This window comes from Heterocephalus glaber, unplaced genomic scaffold (assembly GCF_053883595.1).
Source record: "Heterocephalus glaber isolate CG9 unplaced genomic scaffold, H.glaber_assembly_v1.0 deba00000071, whole genome shotgun sequence".
Taxonomy (NCBI): Eukaryota; Metazoa; Chordata; class Mammalia; order Rodentia; family Bathyergidae; genus Heterocephalus; species Heterocephalus glaber.
Genome location: NW_028258137.1, coordinates 18,964,421 through 18,982,904, shown reverse-complemented (window position 1 = coordinate 18,982,904; position 18,484 = coordinate 18,964,421). Strand labels below are relative to the sequence as shown.

Below are 18,484 nucleotides of genomic sequence, written 5' to 3'. Positions count from 1 at the left end.
CTCAGGTGTATTTAAAGGCTCCCATGATTCTGAATGGAGTCTGTGTTATCTGGAAAGGCTGGATTGATCTCCAGAGACTGGATGGTATGGGATGCCTGGAGTTTGATGAAGAGCGAGCCCAGGTAGGGTGATACCATGCTTTGCTGAGCCTAGTTGGTTTATTTAGCCCCAATATTTCCTTTTTCTGGGGACCTATTTTATATAGTATTTAGAGGTAAATATAGAATTATTACATTCAGGTAATATTGAGGAATTCTGAAAATATTGAAACCCACATTCTTGTCCTTATTTTTGGAAAGTTTTACCTTCGGTGGTTCTAAATTTCATTGGATTACACCTGTTTGCTTGATGGGAACTTAAAAGTCCTGTAGCATCTGTTCTTGATCTTTAGAAAATTATGAGAATAACACCACTTTTGGTATCCCTAAGTGAGGAGCTTAGCAAATGTCCTCTCCAAAAAGCATTAATAAACTGGGCAAATATTGTTTTAAAAAATTAAAACATTTATTTAAGGGCCAGGAATTTAGCTCAGTGGTTTCACCACCTGCTGTGAAAGTGCAAGGACCTGAGTTTGATCCCCGGTACCAAAAAAACCCCCAAAAAACCATTCATTTAAGCTCTCTGGACATTAACCAAGTCATATAAATTGAGAGACATTTATTCAGACAGAGCTATGGAATTTTAGTAGGATCAGTGACAATCTGTGTGTGGCATCCTAAAAGTCAGGAGCTGCAGTTGCCCCTTTCCAGTTCTGTGGTCCCTCAATTTTTACACTGGATAAGCTATAAGGGCTGGTACCTCTGCTGTCCTGTTAGAGAAGACTGATTTTACTTAGAGCAGAGTTTGGGGGAAAAAAATCCATGCCCAGGGCTAGTGTTGAAAACAATAAAGGTCTCTTGGACAGTCTGGCAAAGCTACTGTTGGAAGCAATAAAATAACAGTTCATCCAGAATTTTATCAGAGAGATCTAGGGAAAGAGTTGACTGAAGTGGCCCTACTAAGATGATATTTACATGGTACAGAAACTTGTGTACATGTACAGGGCTATACCTGCTATAAAGAGAACATAGAGGGGCCTGGGATTTAGCTCAGTAGTTCTACCACCTGCCTGGCAAGCGCAAGGACCTGAGTTTGATCCCAGTAGCCAAAAAAAAAAAAGAACATAGAGGATCCTTGCAAGCTCCCAGTCCCTGCTAAGCACAGAGTAACTGCTAAACTCCTTAAAGTTTGACAGCATTCTGTCATGGCATTCACGGAACCAGTGACAAAGGATAGAAACCTACTGACTCAAAGTGTAAGCAAAACCTCTGGCCAAGCACTGGCTGACATGACAGCTAAGCTACGCTGACCCAGGAGTAGCCTCCCAAAAAGCAAGGCTTAAAAAGAAAAAAAAAAGGAAAAGCAACATTAACTTAACATTGATTTCAGCAACTAGTCAATGTAAGACACTGAACAAAAAGCACCAAACAGCTGGATGCAGAATTCAGAGTTGCGATAGTATATTATTTGAAATTTCCAGTTATCAACAAAAATTATAAAACATGCAAATAAACATGAAAGTGTGATTCATACATGGAATAAAGAGCAAACAGTACACAAGGCAAGCATTCTACCACTGAGCTATGTCCCCAGCCCTAGAAAATATCTTTGAGGGGCCCAAATATTGGTTCTGAGAGAAAAGTCTTCAGAGAAGTTACTTTATGTTCAAAGAACTAAAGGAAAATTCTTTCCTTTAAAGATTTAAGGAATTTATGACGACAACAGTCTTCAAATAGAGAAAATTAATAGATTTCTTTTTGGTTTGTTTGTTGTTTTTTTTTTTGCAGTTCTGGGGATTAAACCCAGAGCTTTCGCACTGAACTACAGCCCTATTTGCTTTTGTTTTTTTGGTGTCAGGGATCAAACTCAGGACCTTGTGCTTGCGAGGCAGGCACCGGAACCACTGAGCTAAATCCTCGGCCCCATATTTGTTTTTTATATTGAGATGAAGTCTCACTAAGCTACTAAGTTGCTCTGGCTGGGCTTGAACTTGTGATCCTCTTGCCTCAGCCTCCATACCTGGCAAGAAGTCTAGTTATAAAAAGAAAAAAAAGAATTAAATAAAAATTCTAGAGCTGAAAGGTAAAATAACTGAAATGGAAAATTTAGACTCAACAGCAGATATCAGCTGGCAGAAAAATTAGTGAACTTGAGATAGATTAATAGAAATTACCTGGCCTGAAGAACAGAAAGAAAAAAAGGAGAAAAATAGTTTCTGAGACCTGTGGAACACTAGCACACATACTAATGTGCACATATACTACTAATGTAATGAAAATCCAGAAGGAGAGGAAGGAAAGAGGCAAAAAATTTATATTTTAAGAAATAATGAGAGCCAGATGCAGTGGGGACATGTAATCCCAGCACTTGGGAGGCTGAGGCAGGAAGATCAGCCTGGGTTGCATAGTGAATTCAAGGCCAGCCCGAACTACATAGCAAAATCTAGTCTCAAAAAATGAGCCCCCCCCCCCCCCCGCAAAAAAAGAAGTAATGAAGTCACAGTGAAACCCATTCTTTATCATTTGTAAGTGCTGATAATAAAAAGAACAGGGTGGGGCTTGGAAAAAATAATGGATTAAAAACTTCCAAATTTGATGTCAAATATTAATCTACATTATGTAACGCAGTGGACTCCAAGTAGGATAAACACAAAAGAAATCCACACCTAGATGAATCATAATTAAACTACTAAAGGATAGCAAGAATCACAGGGGCCCCAACGACTCTTCATGTACAAAGAAGTTACATGAGATTAACAGCTGGCTGCTTTTCTGAGATTATGGAGGTCTAAAGATAATTGATGACATATTCAAAATGTTGGAAGAAAATGTAAAAGCACCAGGTGTTCCTGTCTTTTAATTAACATTAATCTTCTTAATAAAGTTTGCGTTGTGGGGGGGTTTTTTTGGTACCGGGGTTCGAACTTGGGTCTTTGCGCTTGCACAGCAGGTGGTGAAACCACTGAGCTAAATCCCCAGCCCAATAAAGTTTAAAAATAGTGACACAAATAAAAAGGAGCTCCCTGTTGTTTCTTTTTTATCTTTTTATATGTTTGTATCCATATGTAGAGATAGGAGAATTTTCTTACCAAGAGTTCAAAAAAAGCCAGGTGTAGTAGCACACTGCTGTAATTAGGAGGCTAAAAGCAAGAGGATCTAAAACTCTATTCCAGCCTGGGCAATTGAACAAGACCTTGTCTTAAAATTAAAATATTAGGCTGAGGATTTAGCTCAGTGGTTCCGGTGCCAGCCTCCCAAGCACAAGGTCTCAAGTTTGATCCCTGGTACAAAAAATATGTATATTAAAATATTAAAAGAGCTGGGGTTATAGCCCAGTGGTAGAGCACTTACCCACTATCTGTGAATCCCAAGTACCACAAAAATAAAAGGTATCTAACAATAAAACACTCTACAGCTTAGCAAGACTCATTTGCAAAATAAAAAAATACTGGACTATAGCTCGATGCAAAGGCCCTAGGTTCAATCCCCAATACCATAAAAAAAAACAAACCTCATCTTCCTAATAAAAAATTAAGATTCAGGGCCGGGGATTTAGCTCAGTGGTTCTGCTGCCTGCCTCGCAAGTGCAAGGACCTGAGTTCGATCCCCTGTACCAAAAAAGAAAAGAAAAACAAAAATTAATATTCAGAGTTTAAAAAAAAATTTTTTGGGGGGATACTGAGAGTTAGACCCATGATTGCTCTGCCACTGAGCTACATTTCTACCCACCCCATGCCCCCCCCATCTTTGGTGCTAGGGCTCATACCTAGGATCTTGAACATGTCAGGCAAGTGCTCTCCACTGAACTACTCCCCCATTCCTGAATATTTATTTAGAGACAGCATCTCCCTCAGTTGCACAAGTGGGACTTGAACTTGCATACATCCTGCGTCAGCCTCCCAAAGTGCTGGCATTACATTTGTGTGCCACTGTACTGCCCTTCAAAGTTTGAAAGAATCCTTGCTATCCTAATTTTGAAAATGGCAAAGAATCCTAACTCTTAGAAAAATAACAAACGAGGTGTAGTGATGCACACCTGTAATCCCAGCACTCTGGGATCCTGAGGCAGGAAGATTGCAAGTTCCAGCCCAGCCTGGGTAGCTTGTCAACTTAGTGAGACCACCATCTCAAAAAAATAACAGAACTTGGAATATAGCTTAGTGTGAAAGCTTTGGATTGAAGTCCCATTATTAAGGTGGGGGGAGCTCCATCAAAAGATCCTTCCCCCAAAATGAAAGGACAGCAGAATTTAAGAGAGGAATGCAGCTGTCTTTATTTGCAGAATGTGCATGTATTTAGAAAATCTGAAATAGTCTACAGACTACTGGAAAAAGTAACAATTTACAAGATGTTGGATATAATGCAAGGTTAATAGAGTGTTGTAGTTCTTCATACTCTCAGTAAAGACAAAAGTGATTCTCCACCACAGCCTCTTCCTGCTTCCAATTCCTGATTCTCTGTAGTGTCCATTGCGGTCTTCACATCTAATTGCTGTGTTTTGTCAGTTTTTGCACATTTGTATAAATAGATGCATATAGCATGTTGTTTTGTGCCAATATATTTATGAAATTTGTCCCTATTGTTGTTGTGTGTTCTATTTTTCATTTCATTTTTTTTCTTTGTGTGATCATGCACTATATAAATTCTGCTGGATCGGATTGGATTTTGAGATGAGGTCCTGCTGTGTTCCCCAGGCTGACGTTGAACTCATATTCCTCCTCCCTCAGCCTTTGAAGTAACGGAAAATACAGTGCCTGGCTCTAAATTCTACATTAATACCTGTTTCATCATTTTCAAACTGTTGGTTATTATAAATGATATTACTTTAAATGTACTAGCATGCATCTTGTGAGAGCTATGTGTACTGTATTCATACCTTGGAGTAGAACTGCTGGCTATGTACAGCCTTGATATTTAAAGCCATTTTCCTGAATGTTATGCCAGTTTTACATAACCAACACACCAGTTACTGTTCCACATTCTTACTAATGTCTGATTTTTGTCTTTTTTAATTATTCTGATAGATGTGTGCTAATATCTTACTATGATTTTAATCATTTCTCTGATAACATAAGACACATTGTAAAGTGCCAACTAAAAATCTTTCACCCAGTTTTCTATTGGGCTGTCTGTCTTCTCTTCATGAAAATATTTTCTTACTGGAGCCAGGGATTTACCTCAGTGGTTCTGCAGCCTGCCTTGCAAGCACAAGGTCCTGAGTTTGATCCCTTGTACCAAAAAATATATTTTTTTCTTACTGAAATGCAATTCTTTATATATTGAATAGGTCCTTTGTCAGAAGGTTTTCCTTCAAATGAAAATATTTCTGTGTAATTATAGAAACTCTGAATTGTGTTTACTGATTGTATTTCGATAATTTTAGTTTTTTTAATTTGTAGGTGTAAATTTCAATGTGTTCTTTTACACCCTTGATTTGTTTGTGTTTGTTTTTGGGTTTTTTGTTTTTTTTTTGAGAGAGAGTCTTGCTTTGTAGTTCACACTGGTCTCCAGCTATGTAGTCCAGAGTGACCTCAAACCTGTGGCAGTCCTCCTGCCTCAGCCTCTCATGTGCTGGGATTACAGGCATGAGCCACCATCCCTGGCCTCCCTTGGTTTTTGTTTTTGGTTTTTTTCTTTGGTACCAGGGACCTTGTGCTTGCAAGGCAGGCACTGGAACCACTGAGCCAAATCCCCAGCCCACCCTTGGTTTTCAATAATCCAATTCTCTAAAAGTTTTAAAAACTGAAACATTGGCATTTCACTATCAAATTCTTTGATAAGTTTCCAACTAATTTGAACAAAATGTGACCAACTCATTTACTAGAAAAAGATCAATGCTGCTGTAAGAACTAGGTTTCACAGTAGCTCTTATTTTTAAATTATATAACTAAACCATAAATGATTAGCAGAATATCCAATTCCTTTGGATAAAGTATTGAATTACATGTGTATCAGAACTAGTTCCTAGTAAATTGTATTTCGTGTTTTTTGACTCAGTGGGAATATTGTTTTTTTATACAGTGTGTTCTACCAACATTTGTAGTTGTATTATCAGTGTAAGAGTCAATAATTTTAATCTTCACTGTTGTACTTTCTAATTGACTTTATTTTGTAAATCTTAAAAAAGTTTTATTTCAGTGTAATGACTTCCAAAAATTTTTTTAGTTTCATAATTGGATTAGAAAAATAGAAACATTACTGGAATTAACAGATTTTATATTTGAAGTATCTGATACAAAATGGGTGTCCCTTTAGCTGTTTGTAAGGTTTTTCTGTTAATGAAGCTAATGTATAAACAGCTTTGCTTTCTGTATGCACTTAAGAATGTGGATAAAATTATTTTGAAAGAGTCATTTGATTTGAATTTAAAGTACATTCTGCAGTGATGGATTAAATGTACCATTTGTAGCTGCACATGTTAAATTGTTGCTTTTGAAGTAGATACTGATACTTCAGCAGATTTCTTTTGGTTTTCCTCTGAGAAATGATACTCTGATCTCCGTAGAGTAAAAAATGTCTGTTGTTTTGGGGTGTGTGTGTGTGTGTGTGTGTGTGTGTGTAGCATCAGCTAATACAGTAAAGGTAAAAATACTACCACAAGAGTGGTCAGAATATTCTGTGTGTGGTCTTATGCTAGGACTGTTAAACCTTTATTTCCCACATAGATTTCACAGCCACCCAACTATGATTTATGTTAACTCCACCTGCTGCTTTGTGCAGATTGTGATATAGAGCATGGAGTAAAAGGGTAGTATGATAAGGAGCTGGTAGGGAACTAGAGCATAGGAAGCCCCTCCTGTCATCACTTCAGACTGGATAGTTAGTTTTCCCTAAATATTAACCTACTTCACAGGTAGCAGGTAGTTGAAGCAGCAAGGGCTGTCCTTGAAAGAGGGAGCAGGGAGCTCTTACTTGTGTTGGAACAGGAAAGATCAGGATGACTGGTAATTAATTGCCCATCATCTTTCTGATTTTACCATTTATTAAAGTGTGAATTCACTATACATGCATCTCACTTGTCACCAAGACAAGTTAGAACTAGAAAGTAGAGGGCTATCAAGTCTCTCCTGCCTTGTTTTATTGTCACAATTAGTAATACTTTTTATTCTTTTAATGGAAAAAAATCTATGACCATTGCTAGAATACATACTCATGGCTAATAACTTTCTTAGGGAATTAGATCATGTCTCATTGTTACATATCCTCATTTTAACCTCTCATTTTCTTCTATTGTACTTAATCACGGTTGATGCTTTTGTATTGATTTGTTGATTTTATTTCCATTTGCCTCATTGGACCAGAACCTCCATGAGGAAAAACTCCATTTATTTCTTCATATGCCTATGGCATCAAGCCTAGTGACTTGGACATAATAAAGGCTCCATAAATATTTGTGGAACTGGGCATGTTGTTGCACACCTGTAATCCCAGGACTTAGGAGCCTGAGCCAGGAGGGACACTGCTAATCGAAGGCCAGCCAAAAAAAAAAAGATAAATAAAAATAAGTATTTGTGGAAGGAGTAAATAAGTATATGCAGAGAAAAGAAAGTTATCAGAAGGTATGTCCAAATTGGTACCTATCCAAAATATAGAAAGCCCTTGGGAACTGGGGACAGTATTCTGAGAATATAGTAGGTATGTGTAGTGATATTTATAGTGAAGTGTGTGAATTTTATGTATTCATAAATGCTTATAATTAATAGCACTTAGCTGGGGATTTAGCTCAGTAATATAATGCTTGTCTTAGCAAGCGTAAGACCCTGGCTTCAGTCCTCTGCACCCCCCCCCAAAAAAAGCAGTAATAACACTTATTGAATGCTGTCAGGTATTACCTTCATAAGTACTTTTTATTTGTTGTTTAATTTAACCTTTACAGTGTTTTTGTAAAATACTACTATGCCCATTTTACATGTGAGTTTACTGAAACTTAGTGATATGATACCCTCGCTCTGGGTTCTAAAGCTAGTAAGCACATGGCAAGAATGTTCATTTTTTGTTTTGTTTTCATTTTTGTTTGGTTTGGGTTTTGTGTTGTATTTTTGTGGTGCTGGGATTGGACCCACATGCAGGATAAGCACTCTACCATTGAGCTGCATCCTCAGCTCCAAGAATAGCCATATGATCACATCTTTCAGCTCTGTTTATGTTGTGGACATTGTGCCACTGAAAACTAAGTATTAAAGAACCCTACTAACCACTGACAAAGGATTTAGTGTGTAGAGCAGAATATCCACCAGTACACAATCCAGGCCTGGTATAATACTTAATTAAATAATTAGAGGCCTTGTCTTTTCATTTTCTGACACTGCCAGGCCCAGCACATGACTGCATCCTGATTATGGTTGCAGGATGGCTGCTGCATCTCTGGGTGTTGCTGCAGTTCTCAGGAAAAAGGGATGGTGAAATGTCTCTTAAATGACTCTCAAGGGCCAAGGATTTAGGTCAGTGGCACTGCACCTGCCTTGCAAGTGCAAGGTCCTGAGTTTGATCCCCAGTACGGGCGGGTGGTGGGGTGGGGGTGGTTAGAATCCCCATTAGATTGCTTATAATCTCATTGACTAGCACTAAGTCACATGGCCACCCTTTATGCAGTGATTCTAGGAAAGTGAATATTGATGTTTTTGGTATTATTTTAGATCTTTTAGTTTGTTCCAGAGTACTGTTGAAAATTTTTTTTGGTACCAGATATCGAACTCAGGACTTTGTGCTTGGGAGCCAGGTGGTGGTACCACTGAGCTAAATCCCCAGCCGTATTGAAAATCTTAGTACACATTCATAGTAAGTGACTGCAAGCCTGGCATGGTGGTGTGTGCCTACGATCCCAGCTACTCAAGGGGATGAGGATCACAGGTTTGAGGCCAGTCTTAGCAATTTAGTGAGATCCCGTCTCAAAAAGAGCTAGAAATATAGTTAGTGATAGAATGCTCCAGGTTCATTCCCCACCACTGGAGGGGTGTCAGAAGATGAAGAGGAAAGAAGTTTGTGACTGCAAAGATTGAACATCCTGTGCAGTAGACAGGGAGCGTTTTTTTTTGTTTTTAATGGGCGGTAGTGTGATCAGATTATGTTTTAGAAGATGACATTGATAGCTGTGGTGGGTGGGTGGAGTAACAGTACAAGCAGAAAGAGACCCCAAGGGAGACTTTTACATTCCTCTAGGAAAGACCTCTTAGGATTCAGAATGATGAAAATGTTTATAGAAATGAAGAGGAGACTAAAAAGCCCAAAAATACATAGGTCAGTGGATGAGACTTAAAGGTTAGTGGACTCTCTGGAGACAAGGAGAGAATGAAATGCCAAAGGTGGCTCAGATTCCTAGTAGAAGTGAATGAATGATGTCACCAGCTGAGATTAATGAAGAACAGGTGAAAACTTAAAAAGTAGTTGCCTTTTGAGACAAAATGAGTGCCGACATCTCTGCTCCTTCATGTGTGTATCTTCAGTAACTAACTGGGAAAAGATTAGGATAGATATGTTACATGCTACAAATATTTTCCCCTGACTGTTTCCCTTAGAATTGTATTTTTTTGTTGTCTAGAAGTTTCTAGCATCCACATAGTTCCTGTTAATCTTCTCTTTAATGTGTATAGCTTTTGTGTACTAGAGAAGGATTTTCTTAGCCCAACTGATAGACATATTTGTCAACTTTTTTTGTACTTCTATGGTTTAAATATTCACTTGGTCAGAATTTTACATTGGTGCGTAGAATGAGGTAAGGAAAAAAAGAGTTTTCAGTTAGCATATGATAGAACATGACTAGTAATTTGAAATTTCTCTTTTAAAAGCACACCCAAATGTTTAGTTTTAGAATTTGAGGGGTTTTGATACTTTTAAATACTGCTGTTTCCTTCAAAAAATAAAACCTCCTCAAATTTTAAATTTTATTATAAATCAGAGTAAAATAGGTATTTTGTGTATTCTGACAGCAGGAGGATGCATTAGCACAACAGGCCTTCGAAGAGGCTCGGAGAAGGACACGTGAATTTGAAGATAGAGACAGGTCTCATCGGGAGGAAATGGAGGTGAGAGTTTCACAGCTGCTGGCAGTAACTGGTTAGTACTTTCCCCCAAACTCTCAGGCTGTGTTTGTGATGTTTGTGCATAATGTCTTTTAATACTTTAATTTTTTCTTATACTTTAAAAAATTGTACTTGCCTAGTTTGTATTTATTAAATGCAGTTGCTCTAAAGAAATTTAATGCAATTTTAAGCTTGTATATGAATTCCTCATTGTTATTGGTCTCTAGGAAAGTCATTTACTTACAAGGTGTATTTTCTTTTAATTCATTGATCCAAATATCTCTTTTTCTCTTATTTTTTGATATTAGTTGTCAAAGTTATCTTATATTAACGTGGAACAGGGCCGGGGATTTAGCTCAGTAGTTTCACCACCTGCGCAAGCACAAGGACCCAAGTTCGATCCCTGGTACCAAAAAAAAAAAACCCCTAAAAACATGGAACATTATTAAAGCATTATTTAGACAAAAAAATATTTTTTTGAGATGGTCTTACTATGTAGTTCTGGCTGGCCTTAAACTTGTGACAATTCTCCTGCCTCAGCTTCCCAATTGCTGGGATTACAGTCATGTGCCACCATGCTGGTCTAGAATATTATTAAAACTATTTGGGAGTAATATTATTTTCCATTTTTCTGTGAATATTTATCTTGATTTTGAAGTAATATAATCCTCAATCACTTGTGTATATAGAGGAAAATTTAATTGGGCTACTTAATGGAATTAGCAAAAAAAAAAAAAAAGAATGGAATTAGCAGACTTTTTCTTTTAACCTTTTTATTTTAAAGTAAAATATAGATAGCTGGGGATTTAGCTCAGTGGTTCCCCCACCTGCCTCACAAGAGCAAGGTCCCAAGTTCAATCCTCGGTACCAAAAAAAAATAAAATAAAATATAAATAATAGAAATCCACACAAAAGAAATACGTCACTCTAACCATGACCTTGTCACTCTGTGGTTCAAACTCAGGACCTTAGGTTCACTAGGCAGGCGTGGTGCCACTGAGCCACATCCCCAGCCTTCAAGATTAATCATTATACAGTACCAATTTTTTGTCTTTGTTGTTGTTGTTCAAGGGATCGAACTCAGGACCTTGTGTTTTCGAGGCAGCCGGCGGAACCACTGAGCTAAATCTGCCCCCCCCCAGTACTGATTTTTATAATGATCTCTTTCTTGTGGTTCTTTCTAGTTTTATTACCATAAGTTTGGTTTTAGACACTGAAATTTAATCTTGCCCAGTTTTTAAATTTGATGTCTTATTCTTTGTAGAACTTGGGATTGAACCCTGGGGCTTCACATGCCAGGCGAGAGTTCTACTTCTAGCCATACCTCCAGCCCTTTTTATTTTATTTTTGAGGCAGGATCTTGCTAAGTTTCCCAGCTTAGTCTCAATTGCAGTCCTCCTGTCTCAACCTTTCAAGTAAGCCAGGCTAAATTGGTTGTCTTTTGATTAACATGTACATTTAATTTTTTTCTACATAAAATTACACCCTATTTTTAAAATTAATATTTAAAGAATATACAAATTTTTGAGAAATACAGATTCTTTGGAAAGTATACTCTTGTACGTCAGGGTGCATGCTTATAATCCCAACACTCTAGGACTCTCAGGCAAGAAGATCACAGGTCAGCACAGCCTAGGCAACTGAGTGACTGAGTGAGACCTTGTCTCACAATAAAAATACTTGTGTATTGCCAGGGATTTAGCTCAGTAATTCTGCCACCTGCCTTGCAAGCACAAGGTCTGAGTTCGATCCCTGGTACAAAAAAAAAATTTTGTGTGTGTGTATTTAAAGGGGGGTGGGAATGTAAGGTTCGTGTGAAGGCCATGGGTTCAATCTGCAGAACTACTAGGGAGCAAGGAGCCTGGAATATTAGCTTAGTGGCTGAGCACCCTTGGATTCAATCTCTAGTACCTCAAAAAAATGCATAAAAATTTAACAGTTTTTTTTAAAATTTGTGTTAGAGCCAGGCACAGTGGTACATGCCTGCAGTCTCAGCACTCTGGGAGGCTAAGGGAGGAAGATCACAGTTGGATCCCAACCTGGGCAACTTAGTGATGTTGCAAGACCCTGACTCAAAATATAAAAAGGCTAGGTATATAGCTCAATGCCAAGGCCCTGGGTTCAACCCCTAGTGCCACCAAATGGTACTAAATACTACTCTTAGATACAAAGAGGAGAATAGTGGTTGCCAGGTGAAATGGGAGTAGGTGCTTAATGGATATAGACTTCTAGTTGTGCAAGATGAAAAGTGTTCTAGAGAGTAGTCATACAACAATGTAAATATAGCACTCCTGAACTGTGCACTTAAAACTTGTTAAGATGGTAAATTTTATGGTTATGTACTTTACAATTTAAAATTTTTAAAATTTGGACCAGGGATTTAGCTCAGTGGTTCTGCCTCAGCACAAGGTCCTGAGTTTGATCCCGGGAACAAAAAAAAACAAAACAAATGTTCTGTATTATGTAACACTGATGTTAAATTACAATTTTTTTTTTCTTGTTCCGGGGATCAAATTCAGGATCTTGTGCTTGCGAGGCAGGCCACAGAAGCACTGAGCTAAATCCCTGGCCCCAGAACTTATTGTTGTTGTTGTTTTTGGTACTGGGGATCGAACTCGGGATTCTTCACTTGCAAGGCAGGCGGGGGAAACCACTGAGCCAGACTTCTGGCCCCAGAACATTTGTTTTTAAGGACAAAGTTATATAACCCTGCTATTTATAGTGACATAAAAGTGTGTATATATACATAAGTGTATGTGTACACAAACAATATTTAAGAACCTAGTTTGAACCACACTGAGAATCTGAGTCTGGAATGCCACTTTGTTACCTTGTACATCTTCACCTTTCTGTGGCTGAGTTTTCTCATCTATAAAATAGGGTAATACTTGTGACTATCTCATGGGTCATTGTGATGCTTAAATGAATAAATACATTTGAAACCACCACACCTGGCAAAATTTTAAAATGTATATTATGCCTTTGTTACATTATACTTCTGAACCTTTTTGCTAATGCTGTCTTACCTTGGTAAATAGAATGTACTTTTCCACTTGTTCATCAAAGTGCAGCTTAAATATTTCAGGCCCTTTCCCAGTCTTCTTACTTTGTAATCAGCCCTTCCACTTTGTAGTTTCCTTATATACTATTAATGAGCATTATGTTGAACAATTATAAACATGACTGTCCTCTACTTCGTTGAGATCCCATGAGATGGAACCTGTGATTTTTGTGTCCTCTTCACATTATCTACCACAATGTTTTTACATTGTGTTTAGTTGTTAACTACATGTACATCTTCAAAAAACAGATTCTATCCTGGCTGTCTGTATACTAGAATTATAGGACAACCTGTGGGATAAAGTAGATAATACCCATTAATGGTCTGCAAAAATTTTTTAAGTTTATAATTTGTTGACTTATATTACGTACTAAAGTAATAAATCCCAGTATGTTGTCCTGGATTCTGCATTATGGCTTGGAAATACAGAGATAAAAATGCATGGGGCTGGGGATTTAGTTCAGTGGTTTCGCCGCCTGCTGCACAAGCACAAGGACCAGAGTTCAATCCCCGGTACCAAAAAAAAAATGCATGGCTTCTGGGCTGGTTGTGGTGGCACACACTGCAATCCCAAGACTCCTGAGGTGTGAGGATCACCATGAGTCCCAGGCCAGCCTGGACTGTAGAATGAGTTCAAGGCCAGTCTGAACTACATAGCAAGTCCCTGTCTCAGAAAACAAGAACAAACAAAATACATGGCTTCTGTCTTTGAGCATCTGTCAGGCTTTCTTTTTGTTTTTTGTGGGGTTTTTTGCATCTGTTAGTTTTGAGGGAAAATGGATGTATACACAGGAAATTGTAATCTCCTTTTAGCAGTCACCATATACACTGAAGGCTCAAAGGGGCACAGTGGCAGTGTAGAGAAAGGGTTACTTAAGTCTGCCTCTGCTTGCAAGATTGACCAGAGAATACACTTGGCAGGAATTTGTAGGAAGAGTGCGGTGTGCCAGCTGGACAGCTGGGGAAAGCTTTCTGGGCAGGAACAGCAGTGTATGCAAAGGCAAAAAGGAGTAAGGGAGCTTACCAAGTCACAGAACATGGTCAGTCATTCTGGAACAAGCTAAAATGGCCTTAAGTGAATGTTATCTGAAAAATAACTGACAATGGAACCATTATTTAGGGTGTTTTATATATATTTTTTGAAAATTAGAGATTGACAAAATTGTTTTAATCAGTTTTAAATTGATACTTACAATGTTGTTACTTAAAAAAGTTTGGTATGTGTTTATGTGTCTGAACAAAAATACAGTCTGTTGACAGAGGTGTCAGATAATGTTGCTCAGATTGTTTCTATTCAGCTTTTTGTCAGTGATTGAGGAACATGAGCTTTGTAGTCAAGTCTAGTTTATACTCCTACTCCATCACTTGTCAGTCTCTCTTAAGCCCCAGTTTTCTCATAGAACTTATTGGAAGATTTAATTGGAAAATGCTTGTAAAGCACTTAGCATGGTGCTCAGTATGTGTACGCCTACAGTAAATAATAGCTCTAATGTACTTTAGCACTAAAAGCTCTACCACAGTGCTGGTTCCAGTTAATTGAATTATCTGGCTAACAAGAACATACTTTTAGTTCTCTAAAGTATCTCAGGGCTCTTTCCTTGGAGTAGACCTAGAGCACAGAGAAAACAGTTACATTTTCATCAATGATTTAAGACCTGTAATTCCTTACAGCAATAATTTGAAACATTAGTTTTCATAGAGAGCTGTCATTTAGGAGATTGGGCTGGAATCTGTCTACAGAGCATACACTGGCAGTGATGTGCAGGGCTTCAGGTTTGTGTATCTTTAGCTCTTTGTGTACATACACATTTTGCTTCCTTGGTTGCTTCTTTTTTTTTTTTTTTTTTTTTTCCTGGTTGTTTCTTATCCAGAAACACTTCTTTTTCTTTTCTTTTCTTTTTTTTTTTTTTGGTACTGGGGATTGAACTCGGGTCCTTGTGCTTGTGGGGCAAGTGGCAGAACCACTGGGCTAAATCCCCAACCCCAGAAACACTTCTAATGTCAGCTTATTTTCGGCGACAGTTTGCTTCCTTGTTTCTAGAAGAACAGTGGAGGAAAATGTTGTTTCCCTTCTGCTATTCAAACATCTTTGTGAATTCAAGTATTATCTAATCTGTCATTCTTATTACAATTGATGAGAATCCCAGAAAAATTGACTTACTGTCTTCAAATAGTTGGTTAATGAAAGAAAAAATGAGGACTTAAACCACAGTTTCCTAACTAGGAGGTCTCCACAAATGTAGTCTAGCAGTTGGAAATTAGTTTCCATACCACCAATAAAGATGATCAAGCTGAAAAGTAAAGTCTCCCAGGAGAAGTTAGAAACCATTTTGCCTGGAATAGAAAAAGCTGAGGCAGAAAAGAATTAGTACTGCTTCCAGTGGGTGGTCCTGATGCCTAACTAGAGTTGAGGGCCAGGGAACAGTGGTAACTCGTGGGTGGCAGAAACCCAGTAAATGGTCTTTGGAAGCCAGAGATTCTGGCAGCACAGAGGCTTAGGGATGTCTGGCACTGTTTGGATAACCTCTGGGACCTCTAGCCCTGCCATACTAAATTTAATGGTGCTGCTCGTGAGCATTTAAAGTATGTGTAAAATTAAGGTTCTGACTATGGGAAGCAGAACTCCAATTGGTTGGTGGCTCAGGAAGTTTTGATTTTCACAGTGTCTTTTAACCTGAAATCAGTTATAAAACTCCCTGGGCGTGTTACCATGTGTAAAATTTTGAAAATTTTCTATTCATTCATGGTAAAAGGCTATTTTACTAGTATATTTTCTTTGACTTTCAGAGGTAATGAGAGATTATTAAATTGGCAAATGAAAGCCTGAAATTAAGAAATAAATATTTTAGTAACCCTGATGAAACATTGTTAAATCATTGATATACAATAAAACATCATATAAAAGGTACAGAATGCTATGGATAACATCATCCCTGTGAGTATTTTTAAAAGGAATATATTGGTTTAAAAGTGCATAGTTGCCAGCTGTGGTGGTTGTATGCCTGTAATTCCAGCACTTGGGAGGCTGAGGCAGGAGGAATGCTGCAAGTTCGAGTACAGATTGACTAGCCTAAACTACATAGCGAGACTCTGTCTGAAAACAGACAAACAAACAAAAAAAGTGCATAGTTTCTCTCTAGTAGGATACATGCATGAGAAACTGTAACTGGAAACTGGAGGGGGAAGCCTAGGTATCTGAGAAGCAAAATGGAGGATTGTTACTTTGCACTATATATTCTTTTTCTTTATGTATTTTGGGGTTTTTTGTTTTTTGGTTTTTGTTTTGGTACCAGGATCGAACTCGGGTCCTTGCACTTGTGCAGCAGGCGGCAAAACCACTGAGCTAAATCCCAGGCCCTCTTTATGTATTTTGTATCACAGGCATCTCATGCCTATTTAGAAAAAAAGAAAATTCTTAGTATTACAACAGAATAATAAACACAGAAGATCCTATAAAACTTGCTATCTACATTCTCTAACATAGGCTATTTTTTAAAGTATGAAAACCTTCCTTAATTTGAAATTTTATGCAGAGCCCTAGTGTATAAAATATAACAGAGGCATTGCTTTGGGTGAAGCAGAGGTAGAGATTATTCTAGAGTCTCCAGAATGATTTCAGGGAACCCAGTAAGGATCCAATATAGTGGAATAAGCATAAGGTTTGTAATAGATTGCCTGATTTTCATGCTAGCTCCATTCTTTTGTTGCCATGTAATTGACATGGGGAAAGTTGTTTATCCTCCTGAGTCTCATCTTTTGTTTTCTTTTGTTTTTGAGACAGGGTCCCAGGCTGGCCTTGAACTCACTAGGTAGCCCAGGCTGGCTAAGCCTTCTGCCTCATCCTCCTGAGTGCTGAGATTACAGGTGTGTGCCACCACTCCTAGCTCTGAGTCTCATCTGTAAAACCTACTCACATGTTGCTACCTCTGTTGGTGTCTGATGCTTAGAATAGGGACACATTTGGAAGCTAGTGTCTTTACCCCCCCTTTCTGTGCACTTGGGTCATAACATGTCTCGAGTGGCAGTAAAAGTAAGTGTATCCTAATGTTTTAGACTATGAGAATCAAAGATATCATTTGCCAAGCTATTTTAGATTCTAGTCTATTTATTTATTTAGATTGGTTGGTTGGTTGGTTGGTTTGATTATTAAAACAGCCAGAAAGGATTTTGAAGCTGGCAGTGGTGGTGCACACCTGTAACAACCCCTGCACTCTGGCAGGCTGAGATAGGAGGAGTCCAGCCTGAGCAATTTTGCAACTTAGTGAGACCCTGTCTCAAAATTTTAAAAAGAAGAAAAAGGGCCAAGGATGTAGTTCAGCGGTGCAACACCTGCCTAGAAAGTGAGAGGCCCTGAGTTTGAGTCCCAGTACCAAAAAGATAAAAGAAAGACTGGGGATACAACTCAGTGTGAAGGTCATGGGTGAATCTCCAATGCTTAAAAAAAAAAATGTGAGGTGTAGCGGGTACAGAAGTACAGTAGCTCAGTGTGAAAGCCCTGGTTCAGTCCTGAGTACTAAAAAAGAAGACCATCAGCAGTGCTCCTCATTGGTGTCATTGCTGTGTAGAAGTATCCCAGTCCCTTTTCTGTCTGACACTCCTTCCTTGATTGAAAAATTTGGTATATTTCCTTCAAGTTACACATCTCTATAATCAAATGTCTGTCTTTTTGCTCTTGTGACAGAAAATTGAGTTTAATAGGAAACAGGCCTAGTGCTGTAGTCATAGATGAATTAGAAAGACTCTTTATCTGTTTGATAGTACACTATTTCTTTTCTTTTTTGGTTTTTTGAAACAGAGTCTCACTGTGTAGCCTAGGTGATCCTCCTGCCTCAGCCTCCTAAGGGCTGTGATTACAGGTGTGCACCACTACACCCAGCTTAGTACAGGTTCTAGAGACTACTTTTAATTTGGTTGGCCTCTTGACCTAAACTGTAACATAGTACTTTTGGCACTTAATTCAGCTGCAAGGGGACAGGGTACTGAAAGAGATTTTCTCTGTCATTATCTAGAGGTGTTGCTTTTCTTTGGTTTAGATTATAAAGTGTTGGCAAAGAAATGGTTATTTTTAATGTTACAATGAATACATGTTTGTTGCATATTTTACTATAGGGAGTCTTAATACAAATCAGCAAATCATAGAATTTTGATGTAGCAAACCATTTGGAAATAAAAACAGGTGGAAGCTTTATGTGGTTTTTGTATTTGTGTTTTATGTGTTTTTGGAACCTTCTATTCTGTGTGGTAAAAAAAAAAAAAAAAGTATTTATTTTGAATTCCCAAAGACTTGAATTTTCAAATCACTTTAACTGTACCACTATTCATTCTTTTGTAAGAAAAATATAGGCAGGATATAGTCTATATGGGGC

General features: G+C 38.1%; 1 protein-coding gene across 6 annotated transcripts in view; it reads left to right on the top strand.

Annotated features, from left to right (window-relative positions):
• The window catches only part of Cbfb (core-binding factor subunit beta), a 59,889-nt gene that overhangs the window by 33,482 nt on the left and 7,923 nt on the right, over positions 1-18,484 (top strand). For 2 of the 6 annotated variants that reach the window (XM_021256917.2, XM_021256916.2), the window contains 3 exons: positions 6-122; positions 9,965-10,060; positions 16,900-16,982. In XM_021256917.2, the coding sequence (XP_021112576.1) occupies positions 6-122; positions 9,965-10,060; positions 16,900-16,974 (288 nt within the window). In that variant the 3' untranslated portion in view covers positions 16,975-16,982. Of the gene's footprint in view, positions 1-5; positions 123-9,964; positions 10,092-16,899; positions 16,983-18,484 lie in introns of all 6 variants that reach the window. The other 4 variants (XM_004843070.4, XM_021256918.2, XR_015448954.1 and 1 more) reach the window with 3 other exon arrangements.